This window comes from Sceloporus undulatus, chromosome 2 (genome assembly GCF_019175285.1).
Source record: "Sceloporus undulatus isolate JIND9_A2432 ecotype Alabama chromosome 2, SceUnd_v1.1, whole genome shotgun sequence".
In the NCBI taxonomy this organism is placed as follows: domain Eukaryota; kingdom Metazoa; phylum Chordata; class Lepidosauria; order Squamata; family Phrynosomatidae; genus Sceloporus; species Sceloporus undulatus.
Window position 1 is genome coordinate 188,262,178 of NC_056523.1, and position 25,223 is coordinate 188,287,400.

Below are 25,223 nucleotides of genomic sequence, written 5' to 3' on the forward strand. Positions count from 1 at the left end.
ATGCCCACCTTTGGGGTCAGGGCAGATCGTGGATCCCACATCACCCTGGATAAGAGAGGAAAAAAGGAATAGAGGGAGAAAAAGGTGGTGAGGCTGGAAGAGATATATTAACCATCACACTGTTTCAGCAGTACTCTTTTTGTGTGATTACCACGAGATACATTCTGCAAACCATGTCACAAACTAATTTGTAAACATGCAACATAAGTATAACATCGTGGCAGTTCTTTTAGGTGACTGCTACTTGTGTGCACATGTTCAGCTGGAGCTGTACAAGGGTGGCAGGAAAAAATGTGGTCATCCCTTATCCCCTCCCCTAAAATGAAGGTTAGTGGTGGAAATAAGACATTCTGACTTGTATTCAGCTGATGAGCACTGAGATAGAGTAATAGACATGAGCCAATGTCAAGTTTTATCTCACCTTGCCAGACCCCTTCTGCATCCATCTGGGCCTTGATGCAGAAGATGGTATTGGAGACTTCATTGTCTATCTGGTTGCAGCTGCTAATGTTCAGGATTCTAGGTGATATCTCAAGCACCGTAGGCCCCCTGGAGCAGGGACAGAACAGTAGGTTAGTACCAGCGGACCTAAACTAGGCTGCAGACCACTCCCATCCCCAATGATGTACTCACTGGAGGTCCCATAAGAATACACTGCAAATACACTGTCAAGTAGACTTTGGATAAAGTATTACAACTCCCTAAATGCCCCAGCACTATGGCTAATGGGATTGTGGAGTTACAGACTTCCTCAAGTAACTTTTGCAAGCTCTGATAACAGGCAGTGATTATGGCAGTGAGCAGGGCAAGAAGGTTCAAGAAGTTGTCTAGAGAAGGAAGACTAGAACGTAGATAAAGAAAGCATCTATGTCTTCTGGCGAGTGTATGATGAGTCTATGGGGACCAGCTCTAGTGCAAGTAAATCTTAAATCCGAAACTCATCTGATAACAAGCCAAATGTTCTGGCTGTAGGTGTGATGCGATCTAACATCATGTCACTGAGGCTCACCATAGATTGGGGGAATGTTAAATCCATATTCTTTAACCTTGACTCACAGAACCAGGAACTAACTCTGTCTGACTTACCTTCTAGCACGTCCAGCCTGGCAGCCAACAATCTCTGAAATCACCTATCACAGCTGTCTTTTCTGAGATCAACAGGTGCGACAAGGGGCCCAAATTCCAGTGGTTTCTCCAGTTCAAAAGCCCCGGTTTGTGAGATCTGCTGTTCCAATGCTTTGGGTGTGTCACAGCCTGGCGGATCTGCACTGAGTCTTGGTGTGGAGGTCTACCACTCCCGCCTGCACCGTGCCCAAGTTTCCGAATTCTTTCTGAACAGGGAGACAGTGTTTGAAATGGTAAGCTATTATCATGTCGCATAGTTTGTGCCTCACAGAGTGGAAAATTGACCTTTAGCCCTTGTTCTACATACCGTTAATGTTTGTTCTGCTCTTTAATCCTAAAAGAATACTAAAGCAGTCACAGCTTGGGCAAGTTTTACATTACTGTATTTTGTAGTCAGTTCCTTTCCTAACTGGGGTGCTTACAATGTTTTGTACTCAGGGTTGGGCGTTTTTTGTAACTACTTGTAATCCATATCCATGGATTCTTATATTCATGGATTCACTATTTTAGCTTGACATTTCTAACTATATAAATCCAAAAAGCAAAACTTGATTTTGCCATTTTATATAAGGGACACCAGTTTACTATGCACTGTATATAATGAGACTTAGCATCCATGAATGTTGTTATCCATGGGTGGATGGGTCCTGGAACCAAACTCCAGCGGATACCAAGGGTCCCCTGTAATTGAGTTACCTCTGAGACCAGGAAAATATATTTCCTTTTAAAAATATTTAGTTTACAGAATAGTAAGAGGTGTTTATAACTAGTTCTGAACTTCTAAAACGAATTAGTTACTTTTCCAAGCCCTGAAGCATTTATTATAACACATGGCCAACTAAAATGTGCTGCTTTGCTCCATATCAGGTTGAGTATCCTTATCCAGAATTCCAAATTGTCCAAAATTCTCCAAAACTGTGGCTGAGATGTGACACCTTGCTTTCTGATGTTCAATTTACACAAACTTAATTTCATGCACAAAATTATTAAGATATTTTATATAAAATACCTCCAGGCTATGTGTATAAGTGTATATGAAACATAAATTTTCATGTTTAGAGTTGGATCCCAGATATCTCCATTATGTACATGCAAATATTCCAAAATCTGAAAATATCTGAAATCCCAAACGCTTCTGGTCCCAAATGTTTAGGATAAGAGATACTCAACCTGTATCTGTTCAACTTGTAACAAAAGGATTATCACACAGACACTCTAAAGTTTTATGTTCTACCCTACTGTAACTATCCCCCTGACATTCCCACCACCTGAGGAGCATGAAATACTACTGCTACAAGCATTCTTCATTGGTTGAATATAAATGATCCAGAGATCTTACAAAACCCTTGACACCTAGGACATAAAACACAAATTTTGAAAGTCACTTTCCCTAGGGGCTCTGGTGGGCTGACAAGTGATAAACAAGTGTCTTAAATGAATAATTAGCAAACAATAAACAGAGCCAACATGGCGTAGTGGTTTGAGTGTTGGACTATGATTCTGGGGACCAGGGTTTGTATCCTTGCAAGGCCATGGAAACCTACTGGGTGACCTTGGGCAAGTCACACACTCTCAGTCTCAGATGATGGCAATGGCAAACCTCCTCTGAGCAAATCTTGCAAATAAAATCCCCACTTAGGAGGTCCATAAGTCAGAAATGACTTGAAGGCACACAACAACAAACAACGAACGCATTTATTTATGTTCCTAGGCTTTCCTATATACATATTTATTCCACAGACACATCAACTTATCAGTTCCCAGAATATGAAAATGCCCCGCAAGTGCAGCACAGCCCAATTAATACTGTGCCCGCCACAAGTTCTCTACCTCCCTTGGTTCAACCTAGATATGGTGTTACAGACTACATGTGGTGCTGCAGCTTTCATCATCATCACTACCACCACCATCACCATCATCACCTAATGGCCATCTATATCCATCAGTATATGTCAGTCACAGTATCTCTTATTACTGCTGGAAGTTTTCCTTCCCAAGCTAATACCATCTGTCTCATTTCCCCTACTCTCTACCTCTGATATTTTCAACAAGACAATAGTAAGGAAAGAAAGAGTGAAAAACTCTCCTTCTGTACCAACTAATAGCCCCCTCCTCAGCTGCTATTCAAAGTGAACAAAGAAAACAAACTGAACTTCAAGTGACATGCTTAGTTTAGTCCTGTAAGGCATGGTGCTAATATGCTAACCTTGATCTTTCTGGAAATCCCCCTCTCCTGTCAGTGTTAGCCCAGGTTGCATCAGGGTCTATTCCTGTGTATTCTTACTCCCTTTCCTGCAATGCTGCTACCAATCAATATTTTGGCAGACAGTGGGCACAGTCAATGCTGCACAGGGGTTTCCACTTCAGCCCATACAGAGTGATTAATACATCTAATACTACAGCTTAATTTTTCAAAGCATAGATCAGTACATCATTGTGCCCAAGCATGGTGCTTGGGGAAAATGTTGTTGTTGCTGCTGTTGTTATTGTTGCTACTATGTGCCTTCAAGTAATTTCTGACTTATGGTGACCCTAAGGTGAACCTATTATGAGGATTTCTTGGCAAGTTCCTTCAGAGGGGGGTTTGGCCATCCTCTGAGGAAGAGAGAGAGTGACTTGCCCAGTGGGTTTCCACAGCCAAGACAGGATTCAAACCCTGGTCTCCAGAATCCTAGTCCAGAGCCTGTTGGGAAGAACAGAAAAATGTACCAAACAGAATTATCTGGTTTTAGATAGCATTTTTTATTTGTTATGGTGGTAATGAGATTCAGGATGCTCCCTTATTTCTTGCCCTCATGGGATGGGATGGTTAGTAACAAAAGAACAAAAGGATGCTTAGAGCTGTCAATTCATTTGTATGGTGAGAGACAAGATTTAGGAACTAGGTAATTATGCTAGCTATTTGGTTGAAGTACAACTCTCATTGTAGGCCAACTATATGTCCCTATATGGGCAGGAATGACCAAACTTCATCAGTCCATGCTCTGGAAACCTCCACATTAGACTACTACAAACCACTACAAGTGGGGTTGCTTTTGAAGACAGTTTGTTAAATGTAGCTAGTGTAATATATGTGAGACAAATGGAAGGAAACATATTCTAACATATTCTAGGCTAGCTGCTGACATGTTTTTGGGCCCAACTGAAAGTGGAATGCCTTTCCTGTTGCAAACTTGTCTTTGCCCTTAATTCAGCATCTGAGGACTTTTCCCAAAGTAACAAAGACAACAACAACAAACCTCAGTGAGAGGCTCAGGATGTGATGATAAGGGGAAGGACATGTTTGGTTGTGTCCAAGGCTAGATTAAGGTTATTAGGGCCCTGTGGCAAATCCAAAAATAGGCTCCCCCTTTGTTACCTGTGTGAGCCATTCTAAGAGGGTTGCACAGAAAATAAATGAATCAATAAAAATACAATATGAAATAGCAACATAAAAATCTTCAGGTGGGAACTCATTTTCAGGCCTGAGACTTCAGTGTGAAACTAGCAGCCTCCCCCATGCAGTTTTACTCAATTACAGGTTGAGTTTCCTTGATCCAGAGTTCCAAAACACTTTTTTACTGGGTAGCTGAGGTAGCGATACCTTTGCTTTCTGGTGGTTCAATGTACTCAAATTTGGTTTCATGCACAAATTTTTTTAAAATATTGTATAAAATTACCTTTAGGCTATGTGTTCAAGGTGTGTGTGTGTGTGTGTATGAATCATAAATGAATTTTGTATTTAGACTTAGTCTAATCATAGGAGACTGGAATACTAAAGTAGGCAGAAAAGAAGGCTCAAAAACAGTTGGAAGTTTTGGGTTAGGAACAAAAAACAAACCAGGAGAAAGACTGATAGAGTTCTGTGAAGCCAACAACCTATGTATTGCAAATACTTGCTTCAGACAATGAGAGTGGAGATGATAGCAATAGCACTAACAGGTACCGCTTATCAGTGAACTAAGCACTACCTAAGCAGTTTACAATGTGTAAGCTAATTGCCCTCAATAAGCTGGGTACTCATTTTAGTAACCTACGAAAGTATGCAAGGCTGAATGGACCTTGGAGTCTCTGGGATCAAACTCACAATCTTGTGGCTGGAGTACAAGCATTTAACCTGTACTTGTGGCTGCACTACAGGCATTTAACCACTGTGCCACCAAGGCTATGGACATGGATATTACCAGATGATCAATATAAGAATCAGACAGACTATATAATGGGACTATATAGACTACATAATTGGGAGCAAAAATGGAGAAGCTTTACTCTTGCGGCCAAAACTAGCCCAGGTGCAGACTATGGTATGAGTCATTAACTACTCATATAAAAAAAAGAGTAAATCTGAAGAAGAAAGCAGAAACAGTCATCATACCAAAATATAATCTGAACAACATCTCAGCAGAATTTCATCTTAGGGACATAATAAAGGAAGAATGCAGCAGGATACTTAATGGCCAAAAAGAAAGAGAAGACACAATGGATAACAGACGAAACACTTCAAGCAGCTAAGAAGAGAAGGAAAGCAAAGGAAATGAGAGAGAGAGAAATAAAATCAGAACCATGAATGCAACTAGTGTGCAAAGTTTAAGAGGACTACTATAACACTCAATGCAAAGAAATAGAAGAAAATAACAAAAAAGGAATAACAAGAGATCTCTTCTATAAGATACAGTAAGGGGAATAAAAGGGAAGTCCAACCAAAGGTCAGAATGCTATATATGACAAGAACAGGAACATACTACAAGACCAAGAATGCTAGATGCAATATACAGAAGAGCTATAAAAAGAGATGAAAAAATTAATGACAAGTGGAATGAAGAAGCATATGAAGATGGACCCCAAATTCTAGAAAGTGAGGTAAAAGCTGCATTAAGATGAACTGGAAAAATAAATAACTAGGAATAGATGATATTCCAAACTAACTGCTACAATTCCCGCCTACAGAACCAACTCTAATATTAACTAAATATGTTAACAAACATGGAAAACAAAATGTTGGTCAAGAGACTGAAAATTTTCAATATACATCCCCATCCACAAAAAAGGAGACACAAAAGATTGCAGCAACCAGAGGATCATAGCACTATTTTCATACGCAAGCAAAATCATTCTTAAAATACTGCAACACAGAGGTGCAAGTGCGGTTCCGGAAAGGAAGAGGCAATAGAGGCCAAACAGCAAACATACGATGGCTAATGGAGCACACCAAGGAATTACAAAATCAAATCAGCATGTGCTTTATAGACTACAGCAAAGCCTTTGATTGTATCAATCACAAAAAGCTAAGGAATGCTCTCAAAGACATGAGAGTATAACTATACTTGATAGTTCTGATGAGAAAGCTGTACTCAGGACAAGAGACCATTGGAGAAACAGAATGGTTTCCAACTGACAAGGGGGTCAGGCAAGGGTGCATATTATCACCATACTTTTCAACTTCTATGCACAAAATATCACAAGAAGAGAAAATGTAGACAAAAGGAGGAGGAGTGAAGATAGGAGGAAGAACATCAGCAATCCAGTGTATGCGGATGACACAATATTACTAGCAGCAGAACAAGTAGTGAGGAAGGTCAAAGAAGAAAGTGCATAGGCAGGTTTGCTGCTGAACATAGAGAAAACAAAAATAATAACCACGGAGAATCTACACAAATTCAACTTAGACAATGGAAAATAGTAACAGTTAAAGATTTTTGGTACTTTGGATCAAACATTGAACAGAACAGAGATTGCAGTTAAGATATAAGGAGAAGACTGGGAAGGGCAGCCACGAAAGAGCTAAAAAAGATCCTGAAGAATACAAGTGAGCACTAAAGTTAGAATCATCTAAGCCATAGTATTCCCTGTCACTATATTGGATGTGAGAGATGGGCAGTGAAGAAAGCAGATAAAAAGAAAATCAACTCATTTTATGTAGTGCTGGAGAAGAGTGATGAGAATACCATGGCCAGCCAAAAAGACAAGAAGCAGGTCCTAGAGCAGATCAAGGCTGAAATATCCATAGAATCCAAAACGGTCAAATTCAGGCTGTCACACTCTGGCCATGACATGAGAAGGCATGCATCATTAGAAAATACAATAATGCTGGAAAGGGTGGAGGGTAGTAGAAAGGGAGGAAGACTGCACACCATATGGCTGAACACATTTAGGGAGTTCACAGACATGAGTCTGCAAAACTTAAGCAGAGTGATGGAATACAAGGAGTCTTGGAGGTGTCTCGTCCATAGGGTCGCCATGAGTCCAGGCCGATTCAAAGGCAGCTAATAACAACAAACTCATCTCCAAAACATATCACTATGTATGTTTTCATGGGGGATCCATTCTGATCCCTCATGAAAACGTAGGCTTGCACATATTCAAGCCCCATAGGCTTGAATGGGACACGCCCCCATGTGCGCAATCCAGGTGCACACACCATTGAAAATAGCGGAGGTCGCCCCTCCGTGGATATTTAAGGTTGCGGATCTGAGATCTGCGAGTTAGGAGGGGCGACTGTATATGCAAATATAGGTCTTCCAAAATCCAAAAGAATCTGAAATCCAGAACACTTCTGGTCCCAAGCATTTCAGATAAAGGACACTCAAATTTAGTAGAACACAATATTTGGACAATATTGGAAACACTGGCCAATTCAAGAAGTGACTGAGACAAAAGAGGAAGTAAGTTAAACCCTTTTCTTTCTATCCTGGGACCGTAGCCAGTGAGGAGCTCAGAGCAATTGCACCAGTTCAACCATTGATAATCTGGTCCTTGGTGTGACTCTCTCAATATCTGCCTCCCTCCATGAGGCCCACCTGGCACTGGCATGGTCATCTATTGTGTACCAAGTGAAGAGATTTCTCTGCTTCCAAGTATTTGTTGGGATGGGATTGCCCAGAGTTTGATTTAGGTCAAGTGATTATACCTATCCATTCTTTCTAGGGTAGGTGAGGGGGAGATGTTTAATGTTGTACTCGGATTTTATTCTTCTGTTGTTATGCCAAAGGAACAGTCAACTCTTTCTAGGTACAGGTTGAGTCTACCTTATCCAGAATTACACAATCTGAAACACTCCAAAATCCAAAACCTTTTTTTTATAGATGGCTAAGACAGTAACACCTTTTGCTTTCGGATGGTTCAGGGTACATAAACTTTGTTTTGTGCACAAAATTATTAAAAACATTATGTACAAAATCACCTACAGACTATGTGTATAAAGTGTCCATGAAACATAAATGAATTAATATTTCTCTTATTATATATCTTGGGTCTCATCTCCAGGTTATCTCATTAAGTATACATAAATATTCCATAATCCAACACATTTCTGGGCCCATGTATTTCAGATAAGGGAGACTCAACCTGCACTGTCTGCAGCATCGGCAGTTTTCCTATTGCAAGCACAAATTCTTCATAGTGTATCTGATATTTCTCTGTGGTACAGGTAGGCAATAGGCGTAAGGGTGATTCACCTTCAAACAAGGCCTTTATGTACCTTCTGGGGTTTTTTGCTGGGGGTGTGTGGAAGGCTAGAAACTGGAAGTTAATTTCTCTTTTGAACAGGACGGGGTGGTGTGGAATTGCTTCCAAACCTGCAGAAATTGCCTCCGCCACCCAATATGAAGATATGGTATGCCTGCCTTAAATCCCCAAACTAACTTTTGAACCATGGGTGGGCAATGGTGTGGATCACAGAGACTTTGGTTTGTTTGGGGGAGGGGTTGCACCTCTGGGAATCTCTGGGTGTTATGTAACTACAAACACACACACATTAAAAGAACACCCCCCCCAGAAGTGGCCAGAGAACTACTGATTTTGAATATATATAATCAGTGCCAAGACAGACTGCAGTCTAATTTCTGGTCTTTAATGCTTCCAGAAATTCACTTTCTTTCTTTCTTTGGCCTGAAAAAAAGGTGGTTCAAGGAGCCTGGAAAGGCCAAGAGCTGCAAAAACAGCCCGTTGGTAGACTGCATTTGACCACCTTATTTTTGAACACTTCTACAGTATTTAGAAAATGAAAAAGAAGTAAGTTACTCACAAAATTGCCGATATAAATTTAAATGATTTGGAAATGGTTTGGAAACTTTTAAATTATTCTAAATTGACTTCTGAATTCTGAAGTTACTTTAGATTCTGGGATCATTGGAACCGAGGAAGTAGATTGCAAACAGATTCCAGGCATCAACCTAATGGGGGGCTAAGCAGCATTATAAGGCAAAGAGACAAAGCACCCAAACCTGAACTGGAAAAAGAAGAATAAGGCACTCACATAAGGTTGACACAGTTGGCTGTTGTTAAAATCCACCAGGGGTTGAGAATGGAGCCAGCACAAAAGTGTTGGATGGACAGCCTGAGAGAAACAATCCAGGGAAACTCACCCATTTCAGCCTGAGAGCAGCTGGGGCATTTTGGCACAAATCCAGGCCTCAGCCCACATCCTGGGGAGATAGACCAAAACATTACACATGAGATTTGTTTGCTGTCAGATCTCAAATTCTCTGACAGAAATCTGAAGTCAGGTTATTTAGCACTATTTATTCCATGTCAGGGTGCTAGTGGTGGAATATCTACATTCATGGGGCAGAGAGAAGAGAAATTGGTAATATGGGAAGCCTCTTTTGGGAATTAGTTGGGTGGGAAAGGTTTTGGCTGTGTACTCACCAACTTTGCGGTCTATCAGAACTGCCATCTTGCTGAGTTGGTAGGCATGGGAGTTGCTGTTCCATGCCAATCCCATTTCACACTGTCTCAGTTTCACTTGCACAGGGAGTCCCAAATTGGGAATGATGGGGATCTGTAGTCTGGGTGGGGCAGCTAATGCTAGCGAAGGACCAGGGGATGGGCTTTCTTCTCCTTTGTTCTTGGGGAACTGGGGACCCGCAACAACAAAACGCACAGGTGCCCCTTGGTTAACATCAGTGGCAGGCACGGGGGATGCTTTCCTTGGAGTGGTCGCAGGTATTATTATTACATGTGGTGGTCTAAAAGTTGGGGAGGTGGATGGCCGGCTTGTGGTTGTTACAGTTGTTTCTGTGGTTGTAGAAGATGGTTGTTTTGTGGATGTCTGCTGTGTTGTTGTGGATGTTATAACAGTTGTGGAAGAGATGACTGATGATGATTGTTGTGTTGTGGATACTGTAGATGTCTGTTTGGTTGTGGAGGGAACTGTAGATGTTGTCGTTGTAGTCGGACTTGTTGTAGTCGGACTTGTCGTTGTAGTTGGATTTGTAGTTTGGGGGACAAATTGTTTTATTGTGGGTGATACATGTGATAATGCATGGAGTGTGGGAGAGGCTAAAAGAATTATATTATGGGCTGTTGTGGAAGGCTTTGGTTCTTTTGAGGAATGTACAAGTGTGGTGGGTCTTGCAGTTATGTGCCTAACTAAATACGCTTGCCGAGTTGGTTTTGCTTGAGAGGTGTCTATGTTAGTTGCCAGAGTTGGTTCTTCTTGGGAAGTGGCTATGTTAGTTGCCAGAGTTGGTTCTGCTTCAGGTGTGGCTGTATGTTCAAGCTCCTGATCAAAAGAAGTCTCTAGTGCTCCTTGTTTCTTCAACCACTGTAGGTGAGATAAAAGCTGGGATGCCAGGATAGGAGCTGTACAGTTGTGCAAGCTCCGTGTCACGATGGCCATTACCTCCCAGTTCTCATTCCTTGGGTTATAACAGATCACAGGACTGCCAATAGGCACCTATAACAGAAGAGAGAGAACACAAGAATCAGTCAAGGAATGTGATAACTGGGGTAGATCCTGAAACTGTTCTGTTGGTATATCTTTGCTGATGGAAGAGCTATGTATCAGAGATGCTCAACTCATATGTATCTGTTATGTCATCTCTTGTGCTCTGCTACTGACAGGGCTTCCACTTTAAGTTTTAAGCTCCACGGATTCTGAGTATAAGGTTGCTCTGTTAGGGAATGCAAGCTATATCTGCAATAGTGTGAAATTATTCAGAAGGGCTCTTATCACCGAGAAAGCTGGAAACAGACTAAGAGGACCTGCCTTGCTGCTTTAAACTGTACTTTTTCAGGGATGTCAACGCACATAATTTTCCTCTGAAAATTTAGTGGAGTTCATGGCAATGAGGAATGATAGTACTAGCAATTCTGTAAAGATTGTATTGTCTTGTAGTGCAGAGAGGGAACACTTTCTTCATATATAGTTTGTACAGAGATCCTGTAGCACCTTTAAGACTAACTGAAAGAAAGACATTGGCAGCATGAGCTTTGGCAGATTTAACTCTACTTTCTCAGCTATACAGTGGTTATCTTTAAGTCATTCATATGGCTTACCGTGCAATCTGTGCCACTTGACATCCTTCTTGCAACACACAAGTTCCATTTTTCTGTTGTGTCAGGCCAATGAACTGCACATTCTGATGTCACCAAATCATCCACTCTGGTTTCCTGTGTAGTTCCTGTGGAGAAGGAGGAGAAACCCTTAAACTGTAAGTTCTAGCAGTCTAGCCCTTGAGATGTTTAAAGCTTAAAAGTGCACATGGGCAATGTGTTTACAGAAAAAATATTTTTGTTAATATCCACGTGATCAAACAAATTTTGCAAGTCCTTTTCAGCCGCCTCAAAAGTCATTCTTAGCTACCAGATTTTATAAGGCACCAACAACACATTTTCAAATATTTCCATAGGCATAGAAACTATGAACAATTGATTTAAAAATGTTCTTGATCTTCTTATAGTAGTATACCCACTGCTATATGTATACAACTGGTATTACAGTTGTGCTAGACACATCCAGTCTTCTCAGCAGCTGCTCATTTTAAAAGTAATTTGCAGATCACTTTGTACTAATGGCGTTGACACTATGCCATAGTCACATTCTACAATAGGTATAATCCCCTCAATTCTGATTGCACATTTCCAATACTCACCTTGTGCACCTCGTTCAAAAATCATACAGTTTTCTTGTGTGTTGACAGATGTTTCAGTGTCGGGGACACAAGCTGGCCACATATCTTTCCTTCCTAAATTAAGTGGCTGGCCAAGCAAAATGAGCCCCAAATCATTGTTAGGTGTTTTATCCCAGGAACTGAAGCCTTTGTGTGGGACGAACTGGCTCACCGTCTCAGTGGAGATCCGGCCACTAGACCCAGTCAACTCTACATGGCTTGGCATCCTGCAAAGCAAACATGGCAGCTTGCAAATTATTCAGCCCTTACATTCACCGCACAGCCAACTATTCCAGGATGAGTGTTAAAAACTCGTATCAGAAGAGAAACTGTTCTGATCTCTCAGGTTACTCACATCACCAGGAAGCAGTTGGCTGCTGTAAGGATCCACCAGCTGCTCAGGACAACTCCTTGGCACCTCTTCCCATTGCCATATATGTTCACTAACCATGGAGCTTCCAGGGCTTCTTCACTCTGTCCTGAGGGCGTGGTGTAGGCTTGGTCCAAGTTGGGCCTCTGATGTCTAAGGCCACAGACTAAGGAAGAACAATAAAAACAGAGGTGGGCAACTTGTGGCCCTCTGGATGCTGTAGGCCTACAAATCCCATCAGCCCTAACCGGCATACCAGAGGTGTGAGATTATAGGAGTTAATGTCCAAAAACATCAGAATATTATATAATCCTCCAATCCAATCAACTGTGGTACAATGTCATACACATTCCTATGCTAGCGAGTTTGTATACTGAATGCACAACTCTCAAGGACTGTAAAACTGGTGAAGAAGGCTGTAGGACTATTCAGTATTCCAGGGCAGGTCACTAGGGAGAAACATCTGATATAAATCAGTGCTACACATCCTCCTTAGATAATATGTAGACACATCCTTCCCTAAGAAATCCATGGGGTAGTGACTTGAAGGAACACACACACACACACACACACACACACACACACACATCAAAATGAAGTGTCAGTAAAGCAAGCCAATTTCACCTGGTACAGGTTTTGATTTTTAAATAATAATGTAATGCTATGGGCTCACCTTTTGCTCTTGTGTCCCATTTATACACAAAGAATGCTAAGTTTAGGGAATTGCAGAGGCCCTTTCCCCAACCCGCCCTTCTTCCCAGAAGTGAGGAACAGAATTTAAGTATTCTGGCTCTGGCCATTGTTGCTTACAGCAGGAGGAGGACAGAAATAGCTGGAAGAAGGCACAGAGCCCGAGGAGAAGTTCCATCCTTCCTCTCTGAGGCAGAGGGAGGCCAGAAAGTCATAAAGGGGCTTCATAGGGAAGATGAGATGGGATAGACAGAGCAACCCACAGGCCCCACTGAGAAAAGGAATCAAGTCAACACCTGAGAAGTCCGGGATGGAACTTTTGAGCTCACAAGAGACTCATCTGTGACCTCAGCTTCATAGCACTCTGGTATCCTAACAGCAGGGCAGGCCCCAGATATTTGGCTGCCTGAAATGAAATGTAAGATGCCGCTGGTCCCCAACAATACCATGTTCAGCAACAAATCTAATTGGCCATTGACTTTTATGCCAGCACTTGCCATGGAACAGTGTACTATGCCACATCTGTTAACAAGCGAGTTTTAGGTCACATCATTATATGTACAGTACTCATGATTCTGTTCTTCCAGCAGCTTACTTTTGTAGGGTAGCTTAAGTTTCCTAAGGCTTCAGCCTTTGATAAAGAAACAAAAATACTTAAATATCAAAAATATCAAATCCAAGCCTGTCAGGGGTCTAGCTTTAAAATTAACAGAGTAGCAGAAATGTGCCTTTGTCTAACTATGGGCTCGAACAGACAGGCCAAAATAAAGCTACTTGGGGTCACTTTGGAGGTATGCTGTTTAAATGACACACATGTCTTAAGAAGCCGGAAGTTTTGCCAAAGCTGCACTCCAGTCCTTAGGATTGGAGTGTGGCTTTGGTGTGGCTTCTGGCCTCTTAAGACACATGCATCATTTAAACAGCATACCTCCAAAGTGACCCGAAGCAGCTTTATTTTGGCCTGTCTGTTCAGGCCCAATGCTTCCCTAAGAACTGACTCCAAAAACGACAAACAGGAGTAGCTTGCAGTTTAAACAAAAGTTTACTAATGGCTTTAATCTATATTTACATAGAAGCTATGTCCTAATGTAGCTAGTGAATAGTTCAGGTAAAAAGAAATCTTTATCTCACCATCTTTCCAAAGAAAGTTCGGAAAGGAGGAAGGCGGAAAACCCAACAGTTGAAGAGAAAATCTTTGAGAGAATGTTAGTATTTCCCTAAAAGGGGAATGACCTAAATCATATGGTTAGTTTGAATGAAAGAGGGGGGAGAGTTTGCATGCAGGAAATCCCTATCTATCTGAGGGGGGAAGGGAATGCAAAAATCTCCCAACAACTTTCACTCCCTGCCCTTCAGCATCTGGCACCTGAAGCAGCTGTCTCACTGCCTAATGGCAGGGCTGACCCAACCTTGCTTGAAATGCAGTCTTTGACAGTAGCTTAGTTTTGTGCTTCTGCCATCTCTTCCAGTCCTTTGCTGCAACTCCTGGTATTAACTTTTGTTTCAAAGATGTATCCATTGCCAGCAAATCAGTCTAGCCTTCCTATCTATCCACCCATTTACACACACACAGAGTAATGTAACAGTGGAGTTTATCACACAGAGGAGATCAGGAGTTTATCCCATGAATATCCTGGAAAAATAATGTAATTACGCATAATGATTTCACATGACATCGAATAAAAGCCGCCATTAAAGTGGTCACAAAGAAACATTAATGTGCATCTTGATATCACTTTATTTGTGCAAATGTGTGTGATAATTATTGGTGCAATTACTCGCCATTTCGGCTTCATTTGCAGGATGCTTTAAATGCACTTTAATCTCTCTTTAATGTCAAAATCAGCCCCAGCGGAATAAACTCCAGTATCCATTACAGTATAGTACTGTATTTTAAAATTACGATGGTCATTATGTTTCATGATACTGTTATGGAATAAGGGATGTTTAAAATGTATAATATGGATTATTTGACAGCATATTGACATGAACACAGCATTATCAAATTAACATGCTGCATCTGTACTTGCCTCTGCACTGATGGAGTTCTTTCAAAATCTTATACCAGTGTTTGCTGTCCAGAAGTAATTGTAGATAGGGTTGCCATAGTGCTGGACCTCCAAACCGGGAAAAATGTAGGACAAAATTTTCAAATGTAGGACACAAAACTGTGTCCTATATTTTAAAATTTTGTCCTACATTTTCCCTCGTGATTGCAGCGGGGAGCAGAGGCCAAGCGGCGAGGGAAAGCCTACACTTAAGGAGGCTTTCCCTCCCCGCCTGGACCCCAGGCCTCGGCGCGATCGGAGGCCAGGATCGGGGCCTCGCCTCGTTCCTGGCCCCCGTGGAGACCAGGAAGGAGGCGAGGAGAGCGCTGGCCATCGCCGGGCCTTCGCTTCCTTCCTGGCCCCCGCAGGGACCAGAAAGGAGGCGGGGAGAGCGCCGGTCATCGCCGGGGCTTTGCCTCCTTCTTGGCCCTCGTGGAGACCAGGAAGGAGGCGAGGAGGCTCCAGGGAGGCGGGGAGGTTGTCGCGGCTGTGCCCAAGAGGCACCGCCTCCCTGCAGCCTCCTCCGCTCCAGCCCTCGCTGACCTCCTCTTCCTCCACGCAGCCATGCGCAGTGGAGGAGGAGGAGGGCAGCGAGGCCCCGAGGGTTGCCTAGCAACCCCGCTGCAACCGTGCTTTTCCCGGTTTTTGGCTGCACCCGTGCCGTGACCGGGCAGGTGCCGCCAAAACCGGGAAAAACCCCATTGCAGCCGGGTTATGGCAACCCTAATTGTAGAGAATATGTGCCTTTTCTGTCATGGCTACACAAGTGTGACAAAGTATATCCTCAGCAAGTCCACCATTAATTTTATTCTCTGAAATCACCAATATTCAACTCTTGGCACTTCAGATGTACTGGATGTACAGTTCCTAAAACAGTGTCCCTGTTAGTGCTCTTGGACATCTCAGCGACATCTCAGCCACACTCTCTCAGCCTCAGAGGATGGTCATGGCAACCCCCCTCTGAAGGAACCTGGGCCGCCATAAGTCAGAAACGACTTGAAGGCCTTCCACGACAACACAACTGTAAATAAGCCATATGAAATGAATTTATATTTGTGCTTTTAGCTTCGTTCCTACATTTTCCTTGAATATCCTGTATTTTGAGGTGCCTTGTCCTCCTCCTTTGCGGTTGGACATGTGAAGGGGTCGCAGCCTGTCACCCTCAACAGGGAGCCCATGCCACAAGCCAGCCAGCCATTGAACAAGGCCCCATGAAGGCCGCAGGGACCCTGCTACACTCGCCTTTCCAAGATGGCGCCCACCCTAAGAAACCATGCTAGCCATTCCAAGCCCTATGCACCCAAAATGACTGCCATGGGATGGCTCCCTCCTTCCCTCTCAAATGTCTGGCCCTCCACAGGGAGCAGGAAGAACCCACTTAGTTCCCCTAAAAAGTGCCTGAGACCCTAGAAATGACTGCTTTGCTGCCAGAGGGAAAAAAAAGAGGTGGCTCTTGAAGAGGTACAAGCGAGGCACCCTTAGCTATCCTCACGCAAACCTGGTGAGGGAAAAAGGACACAGCAAGAGAGCAGACCATGAAGGGAGATGCATCTTCCAAATCTACATTTTCATACACACACACACACACACACAGAGTGGACCTTGTTATATACGCTGGGGTTTGGTTCCAAGTTCCCCTGTGGATAACAAAATCCATGGATGCTCAAGTCCCATTAAACATAATGACATAGCAAAATGGTGTCCCTTATTAAAAAATGGAAAATCAAGGTTTGATATTTGAAAATTATACTTTTTTGAACATTTTCAAACTGTGTATGCTTGAATCTGTGTATAAAAAATCCATGTATAAGGGCCGACTGTGTGTGTGTGTGTGTGTGTGTGTGTGTGTGTGTGTGTATGAACTGCTAGTATAATATACTGTATAAGGACTGCCGGTTCTTGTTTCCAGTATTGAAGGGGGCATCTCTCTCTCTCTCTCTCTCTCTATATATATATATATATATACCCGTTCAGTATTGGAAACAAGAACCAGCAGTGTGTACACACACACACACGTATGTATATATGTGTATATATGGGCAGTTTGCTTACCTGTAACTATGGTGCTTTCTGCACTGCCATTTGGGACGTCCTCCGGACGTCCCATTTTAAAAAAGGGGCTTCTCTTATAGACGCCCCTGGGCCTAATGGCGCCGGCCCTTCTACATGGCCGGTGCCATCTTTGCGTATCGGACGCTGGGCGTCCGTACACGTCGCGCCGCTTGTGACGTAGCGAGCGCGCCCCTGGCGCCTCACTACGTCGCAAACGCGACAGAAAAAGAAGCTCCATTTTGGAGCTTCTTTTTCGGTCCGCGCGGGAGTCGGGCCGTGTGAAGGCTCCGGCTCCCCCGCGGACCTACTGGCAGCGGCGGTAGACCGCCGCAAAGCGGCGGTCTGTACCCCGCCTGTATTTCTTCGAGTGGTCATATGCGAATACACACAAATGAGTTATTCTGTGCTTGCGCAGCAAAGCTCAGAAACTTCTGCAATCACTGGGCAAAACTCTATTTGCAACTTTTTGGCGGTAGCTCCGCTCACCCCTATAAAGCCCCTAGCGTTCCTGCTCTTTCCCCACTCCATAAACTATGTTGCATAGCAGTGACAGAAAACTTAGCAATGAGCAGGACACGACTGAAAGGAGGATGGGTGGGATTTGTGTGAATTCGCAGATGACTGTTCAAAGAAATACAGTGACAGGTAAACAACCTGTCCTCCTTCTTCATGGTCTCTGGGAATCACACAAATGGGTTAGACTGACAGGCTTTGGTCAGTGGAGGAGGCAGTGTCATGATACCAGTTATAAAGTTCATACAAGTTGCATTTATTTCAACAACAATAAAAGTTTTAAACTTTGGAAGTGCATTTGTCAGTATCATCTGTTTTGGTTTCAAAAGCATATAAACCATGCAATGTAATGAAACGAATAGTTTTTGAGATGTTTCTCCAATAATGATGATGGTGATAAATGCTTGTGGTTTTCTTTGCTTCTTGGATCCTGGTAGGACAGGTGGCGAAGGGAGGTGGAAGAAAGCAAAGCGAGAAGGACCATGGTGGGAAGTCACCATTGAAATTCCAATATATTTGGAATTTCATCCACTAATGAATTGCATTCCTCAGATGCTTAAGCCTCACGAGTTTCCTTTCCAGCTAAATCTGCGGCCTCACGCTACAATGCTGCAATTTTTGGTGGAGAAGGCGACACAGGAGACAGGAGCTAAGGCTTTAAAGGGATTATTTTGGGGGGCAACGGCTCTTCAGGGATGTCTAGTATGGGCCTTATCAATAAGAAGTAAACCGAGGCTTTGAGAAATGCCTTTTGTGCCTCTTATTAGAAAAGGAACTTGGAGTTCATAGCATTGTTGCACTGTGAATTTACTTCAGAGCTTACCACCCGTCACATAGATTACTCCTCCTGGGCCTGCATCCACACTGCAGAAATAATCCAGCTTGACACCACTTTAACTGCCATGGCTCAATGCTATGGAATTCTATGGTTCCACAATAAACCAAAATTCTCAGAATTCCATAGCATTGAGCCATGGCAGTTAAAGTGGTGTCAAACAGATTATTTCTGCAGTGTGGACGCAGCCAGCATTCAGGGGTAGCTGTGTTGGCAATGCAAAAAAATACTTTCTTGACCTGGCTAAACCGCTTGTGTGATGTATTTTGCATAGTTTAGTTGTTCCAATAATGTTATCACTGTTTTGTGATACCCATTCTTTCAATAAAATGCAGTTGAGGTGCACCTGGTTGTTAGTGTTATTCTGCTTAACACAAACTATTTACAGCATGAACTTGAGAAAGGTAAAATGATTAGTGTTGAAGATTTTACTTGAATGTTGGCATGGCAGCATTTTGATATGGATTACCTAAATCTCATTGATACTTCCTCAGTAAGACTCAATGGGACTTATTTCATGTGGGGTAAGCACAGGATGGTAGCCTTAATGTACAGTGGACCTTTGGTATCCATAGGGTTTTGATTCCAGAACTCCCTGGGATACCAAAATTCATGGATGCTCAGGTCCTATTAAATACATGGTTTTCTTAAATAAGGAATACTCAAGAGATGGTTCTGCCAGTTTCTTCCTCTGAAACCGTGTACATACCATGTATTTATCCCCGGAAAGCACAAATATCTGTGTGAAGCAAACAAACCAGTGAAACTCAGAAAAATACACTGGAAAGATTGCCTACCCATTCCACCCATCCTCACACAAAAACCCAGGAAACCTGAACTACACACACATTGAAGGTATCACAACAAAATCAAGGGTACAAAACTAAAGCAAAACTTCTCCCTTTCAGTCATCACCTCTAACCCTGCAGGGTGTTCTGTTGAAAACCCAAAGGATGCTTCCCCCTATGCTATAGCCATTGTGTGATTTATCTGTTATTTTAAGGTATGTTTTAATCTATGAATTATTTAATTGTATTTTAGGGGGATGGGTGGTTGGGATTTGATTGTATTTTTAACATGTAAGCTGCCCCGGTTGTGTTGCACAGAGGTGGGGGTACAAATTATTATTATTATTATTATTATTATTATTATTATTATTATGCACTCCCCTTTTACCTTCCCCGCTGCCTCCTCATGAGCTGGGCACACCTCCAAGGGAAGTGCTGGGCTGAAGCCGCCTGTTATTTTTATTTTCTAAGAAAGCCTCTGAGCCCATGCTTAGGTGTTCTTGGAAATAAAGATGGTACTGGAGGCTGGCACTTCACTTTGCAGTACGTTGTGTTTAATTTCTATTGTAATTCATTACCTTTAAAAAAAATAGGAAGAGCCTGGGGTGCAGCAAAGAAGATGCCTGCACACAGTGCCCACAGGCAATACACAATAACAGCCTTGAAGGCACAATGTAGGTTTTAAAGCAGCAAAAGGGAAGACCCAACCTGTATATATATATCTTACTCTGTTCCTCCACTTTATTTAAACAAAGGGTTTTCCTCTTCCAACTCTTGCATAGCTCTGATTCTCCCATTCATAAAAAGGGTGGGAGATCTCTGAAGGTTGCAAAGCCATCATCACCCATGGAAACTCCACAGCACTGAAAGGTGGCCTGCCGGATGTTTTGCTGTAGGCAGCTGCTACGCATCCAAGTGACAATTGACAAGGCTGGCTGGCTTGCATGCTCCAAAGGGGCTTCAAACTTTAGAGATCACAAATGACTTAAGAAAACCCACACCCCATCCTGTGTCCAATAGCCATTTGTTTCCATTAAGAGTTCTGCTTATAAAAATAAGAATGAACGTGCCTCAGAATGAGGCATTAACATTTCCACAAGTTCCCAAATGTAACGTTTACGCAAACCGAGCAGGATGTGGCCCATTCTGAGACATCTATTATTGGGTTTGTATCCCACCCTTCCTGGAAGGTAACAAACATAGGATCCTCTAATTTTAACCTTACAAGAACTGAGGCCTGTAAGCTGGACTCAAAGACAGCGGATTTGCTCAAGGTCATCCTCTAAATGTCATGGCCAAGTGTTTATATTTATTATTTGATTTATATCCCTCTAGGGAATTTGAAGCTGGTTTAACACACCAGAATCTACTCATGTCACAAATGAGACACCCTGCAATCTAGAGAAGGAAGAGAGGGGATGAGATCTTATATCTCCCATTAACCTAAGAACCCCAAACGCTTAACTGTTGGCACAGGAGACTTCACCAGGCATAGCATCCACATATATAATCTATTTTTAGAATCTTCAAAACATTTCACACCTTTATTGGTCACCTTACTTCAAACTCTGAAAGATTCATGTGAAATTACCAAAGGAGAAGTTTATGCCATGTGGAGACTTGTTTTGGGGTGCTTTCAAGTTGGCAACTTTTAAGGCAGTCCTATCATGGGGTTTCTTGGCAGGATTTGTTCAGAAGGTTTTTTGCTTTGCCTTCCTCTAAGGCTGAGAGTATGTGACTTGTCAAGGCCACTCAGTGGTTTTCCACAGCTAAGCAGTGATTCAAATCCTGTTCTCCAGAGTCATAGTCCAACACTCAAATCACTAAACCACATTGGCTCTTATTGTGGTGGAGGGAAAGTCAAGGATAGCAGAGCTCTGCCATGTGCAATGCCATATACAGTAGGTTTTCAGGATGGTTTTGGGGTTCTGAGACAAAAAGGGGCGCCTACCTGGACAAATAATCACATTTAATATTTAATATCGGGGCAACAACTGCAATACAACAGAGAAGTTTAAATATACCTTTCGAAGCAGTGGGATGGAGATAGTACTCCAAATGTTATGGCTTGATTATACAGGAAAGGAAAGGAGAGAGGAAGAAAATGGAGACTGAACAGAAACACTGAAAAGTGTGGTTACTAGCAGGTTAAAAGGGACTATTCTCAGGTAATTTTTCCAAGCATTGGTGAGGGCATTTAAGATACCAGAATTTTATTACTCATGAAATACTTTCAAAATATTAGCAAAAACGTGGATGTCTGAAATGGCAAGTGGGCCAAAGTGGTGTGGGGGCTCAAATACATAAGGAACGTTATTTGTTGTACTCATATCCAGTACTAAGTTTGGAGGAAGAGGCATGTCATACTGTGAAAGTACTGTTGCTTAAAGCTTCAGTCCAACTGTTAGTTCCCACTACAGCCTACCCATTAAATCAGCTGAAGTCAAAAGTAAGTGTGGCCCAGTGAGTTTTCTTTAATGGAGACTAACAACTGGATTTAGGCCAAAGGGAAGCAAACTCTTCTGGTTCCACTCTCATTTCACCTCACAGCAAGCCACCTACATCCTGAGTTCTCTTACACACATTATACAGATAATGTTACCTTAGTAGCTGTATAGAGATAACTGATGTAAAGCATGCCTTACATATACTCAAAGCATGCTACATCAATGGCATTTCTTGGCCTCACAGTGCGTCTGTTTGAACAAAGCAGCAGTTGTGCACCATTACTTTTTGTGGTGCTGGAATCATTGTTAGCTTCTATGAAGCTAACAACGATGTTTGGTTCACACTTTTTTGTTGCCTCTTCTTCATGGTTCAGTAGCATGTACCAATCAATGACACTCGTCCCTCCACATTTGTGGCTTTGACTTTTGTGGATTTGATTATTCGCAGATTTTATTAATATGTTCTCTCTAGCAACATCTAGGTCCTTTAGTGTAACTCCGTGGTCAACTTTAACCAAAAGTTGCAGTGAAGGACCTAGACATTCCTAGAAAGAACACTCCACAAGGCATTTGTACCTCCTCCAGCACAATTCTATGGTCAATCTCTGGCAGATGTTGACCACAGAGTTGCACTGGAGGACCTAGAGATTCCTAGAGAGGTATTCTCTGAACTAAAAACAAAGTGTTTTCGTTATTTGCGGTTTTTCCAAATTTATGGGGGTCCTGTGCCCTTAAGCCCAGCAAATGTGGAGGGATGAGTGTACTGTGTGTGTAGCAATGGTAGCATAGGGCTGGAACAAGGTTGACAGGATTCAAATACCAATTCAGCTACAAAATTCATAAATGACACTGAGCCGCTAACTACCTCTCAGAACATAAAATGGACTCCTGGTGGGAGGAGGAGATTTGAGAACTAAGAATGCTTTTTCAAGTTTCCTGGTTGAGAGACAAGATACAAGTCAGGGATGAGGAACCTGTGGCCCTCCAAAAGTCAATAAAGTGCTGTTCTTCACGACTGGCCAGACTGGCAAGCACTGATGCAAACTAAGTGTTCAGCAACATCTGGAGGGCCACAAGTTAACCAGCCCTAATCCAGCACCTAACACAAAAACTAGATGCAGTTTTATTTATGTAGCATACTATCTTCTACCAAAAATCAGTGGCATGAGATGCTTCTTCCTCATCCAACAATCCGTATTCTAGGGATGTAATAACTATACTCATCCAAATACTGAACTGCATGTCCCATCATGCTGCATCAGTACCATATCCAGGTTTGATGGTAGTTGTAGTTTAATACAATTGGAGCATCAACTGTTCCTCACCACTGCTATATTGTCGTACTGTAAGAGTGTATAGCGGTAAAGCACTTTCAAGCAGTGATTACTTCCACTGCAGTAATGTGACAGTAATGTCACAGACAGGAGTGTTCCTGGGTTAAATATTAATATCCTATGGGACAGGAGTGACATGAACTGATTCACTCACTGGCTAATTCTGGGTAGTCCACCTTTTGGCAGCTTGTTGGGATTTTCACAAACCTCACTGAAGTGGGCAAACTCTGGCACTCCTTGCATTCTTGAGCAAGAATGCAGGTTGCTTATTCTGTTGGAGTCATAGTTGGCAGAAAGATGTAAGGAAGCAGACAAGGATAAATAAGCTGCATACCAATGGAGACATGAGCAACAACAGGGCAGAATGACTTTAAAATCGATTCTGCATTGTACAAAAAAGGGCTTGCAGGGGTCCCTTGGTACAATCCCTATCACATCTATCTAAAAGGATTGAAATTAACAACAAAAGGACAGACATTTTTAATGCAAGGCCCTGGAGAGCTGGTGCTAGCCTAGCTAGCATTAGACAATACTCACTCTTAAGCATAGCCTGGGAAAGTTACTTTTTGGGTAACTCCCAAAAGCCCCTTGCCAGAATGGCCACTGGATTATGGGAGTCATAGTCCAAGAAGTAACTGAAATTTCCATGCTGTGCTGTACGGCAACTTAATATAATGGCTAGACAAGTGAGTTACTGAGAAAAGAAAAGAGGAAAAGGGAGGGGAAACAGAAAGAATGGGTAGAAAGATGCAAATGGAAGATTGAAAACCATTTGAAGTAAATATGGCTAAGTCTTTTTAGCTTCAGGCTTGTACCAGGAAAAATATTGCCATCTAACAGAGGATGCGGAATATTTTTTTCTCAACAGAAAAACAAGGCTAAAACGCAAGTAAAACAACAACGATAAAAATAAATTATGAAAAGTGATAACATCAAAGTAATTCTAGATCAGAGGGAACTGGAAGGAAAAGCCCTGCTCTAGGCAAGGGCAGGGGAAGAAACCGATGGAGGGGGCTGTGCGCATCCTGTTTACCAGTGAGCTTGAAGACATGCAGCTTCCCTGCCTCTCTCTGGACAGTAATGGATGTATGTGTAAATTTACAGCGCTTTATAAATAAAGGTTAATAATAATAATAATAATAATAATAATAATAATAATAATAATTGTATCCCATTTTATGACTAAAATGGCTCTCTTCATTCTTTGTATCAACTGCTTCAGATCAAGTGCTGGGGGAAAACTGTAATGGAATTTGAGAGAGAGGACTTGAGAACATGTTTATAGTAACAAACACAAATTCCTTGGTTGAGCACAGTCCTAGCACATGTTTTCAGCCTCAGCTATTTTTTCATAGTAGGCTGTTGGTGAACCTCAGGATTGTAGTGGGAAAAAAGTAAATCTCACACACCTGAAATCTGCCCTATAGAATCAAAGAAGCTGCATCCGGGATTAATTTCAAAATGGTATTTATCGCTCTCTCCATACAGCCAACACATGTGCACTTTGTCTCCATCTAGTGGTCATCCACACCCACGCATAAAAAGTACTAGCAGATACTCAGAAGGTTTAAATCCCTACACAATTTTTGATAGCAAACTCTCCAACTTTAAAGCACAGAATAAATTCTTTGGAAGGTTTTCCCATTTTCCAAGATGGTTCACTCGCTTCAAAGTGGATTTTTAAAATCTGTCTTGGCATGGAATGCTCTGGCAGTCTGGAAATGGTGATTTGGAGTGGAATGTTGAAGAGAGGGAGCATATGCTGGGCACTGAGGCCCCAACCTGTTCAACGGAAAGTCTGGCCAGCATCTCCTGTCTGGACTTTTCAGACATTGCCCCAAGCAATTCTTTCCCAACCATGTGCACTCTCAAGTTCAGTTATACCTACACTGGACTGGCTCAGGATGCAAAATGGCACCCCAACTGGTGATTTCGAATGACACACAGAGCAAAGAGATTCCCCTCTCAAATCAAGAGAAGTGAACCCTTCCCACATTGAATATACACACTTTTTTTTTGCAATTATTATTCAGAGAGTTGCACCCATGCAGGGTTCTTTCTGCGTGTTTCCCTCAGAAGCTTTTCTTCCCAAAGTCCTGTGACTTTTTCATTCTCACGCTTCCTACCAAAATCAACACAGGCACAATGCA

General features: G+C 42.4%; 1 protein-coding gene across 1 annotated transcript; it reads right to left on the reverse strand.

Annotated features, from left to right (window-relative positions):
* Nucleotides 1–1,288: 1,288 nt before the first annotated feature.
* LOC121924041 (flocculation protein FLO11-like) lies at nt 1,289–13,344 on the reverse strand. Its single transcript, XM_042455091.1, has 7 exons — nt 13,177–13,344; nt 12,352–12,532; nt 11,979–12,223; nt 11,383–11,507; nt 9,751–10,780; nt 9,359–9,527; nt 1,289–1,331 (listed from the first exon to the last, which is right to left on the reverse strand). Exons 1-7 carry the CDS (start codon nt 13,232–13,234, stop codon nt 1,289–1,291), a joined length of 1,851 nt encoding a protein of 616 aa, XP_042311025.1. The 5' UTR covers nt 13,235–13,344.
* Between the last annotated feature and the right edge of the window lie 11,879 nt (nt 13,345–25,223).

Bases quoted from the DNA above. Each gene is read 5' to 3' on its own strand.
- LOC121924041 (XM_042455091.1), bottom strand. From the start codon at position 13,234: ATGGAACTTCTCCTCGGGCTCTGTGCCTTCTTCCAGCTATTTCTGTCC. The intron at 12,224-12,351 runs GTGAGTAACCTG...TTTGCTTTGCAG, and splicing joins GCCAACTGCTTCCTGGTGAT to GATGCCAAGCCATGTAGAGT. The intron at 9,528-9,750 runs GTGAGTACACAG...CTATCTCCCCAG, and splicing joins TCTGATAGACCGCAAAGTTG to GATGTGGGCTGAGGCCTGGA.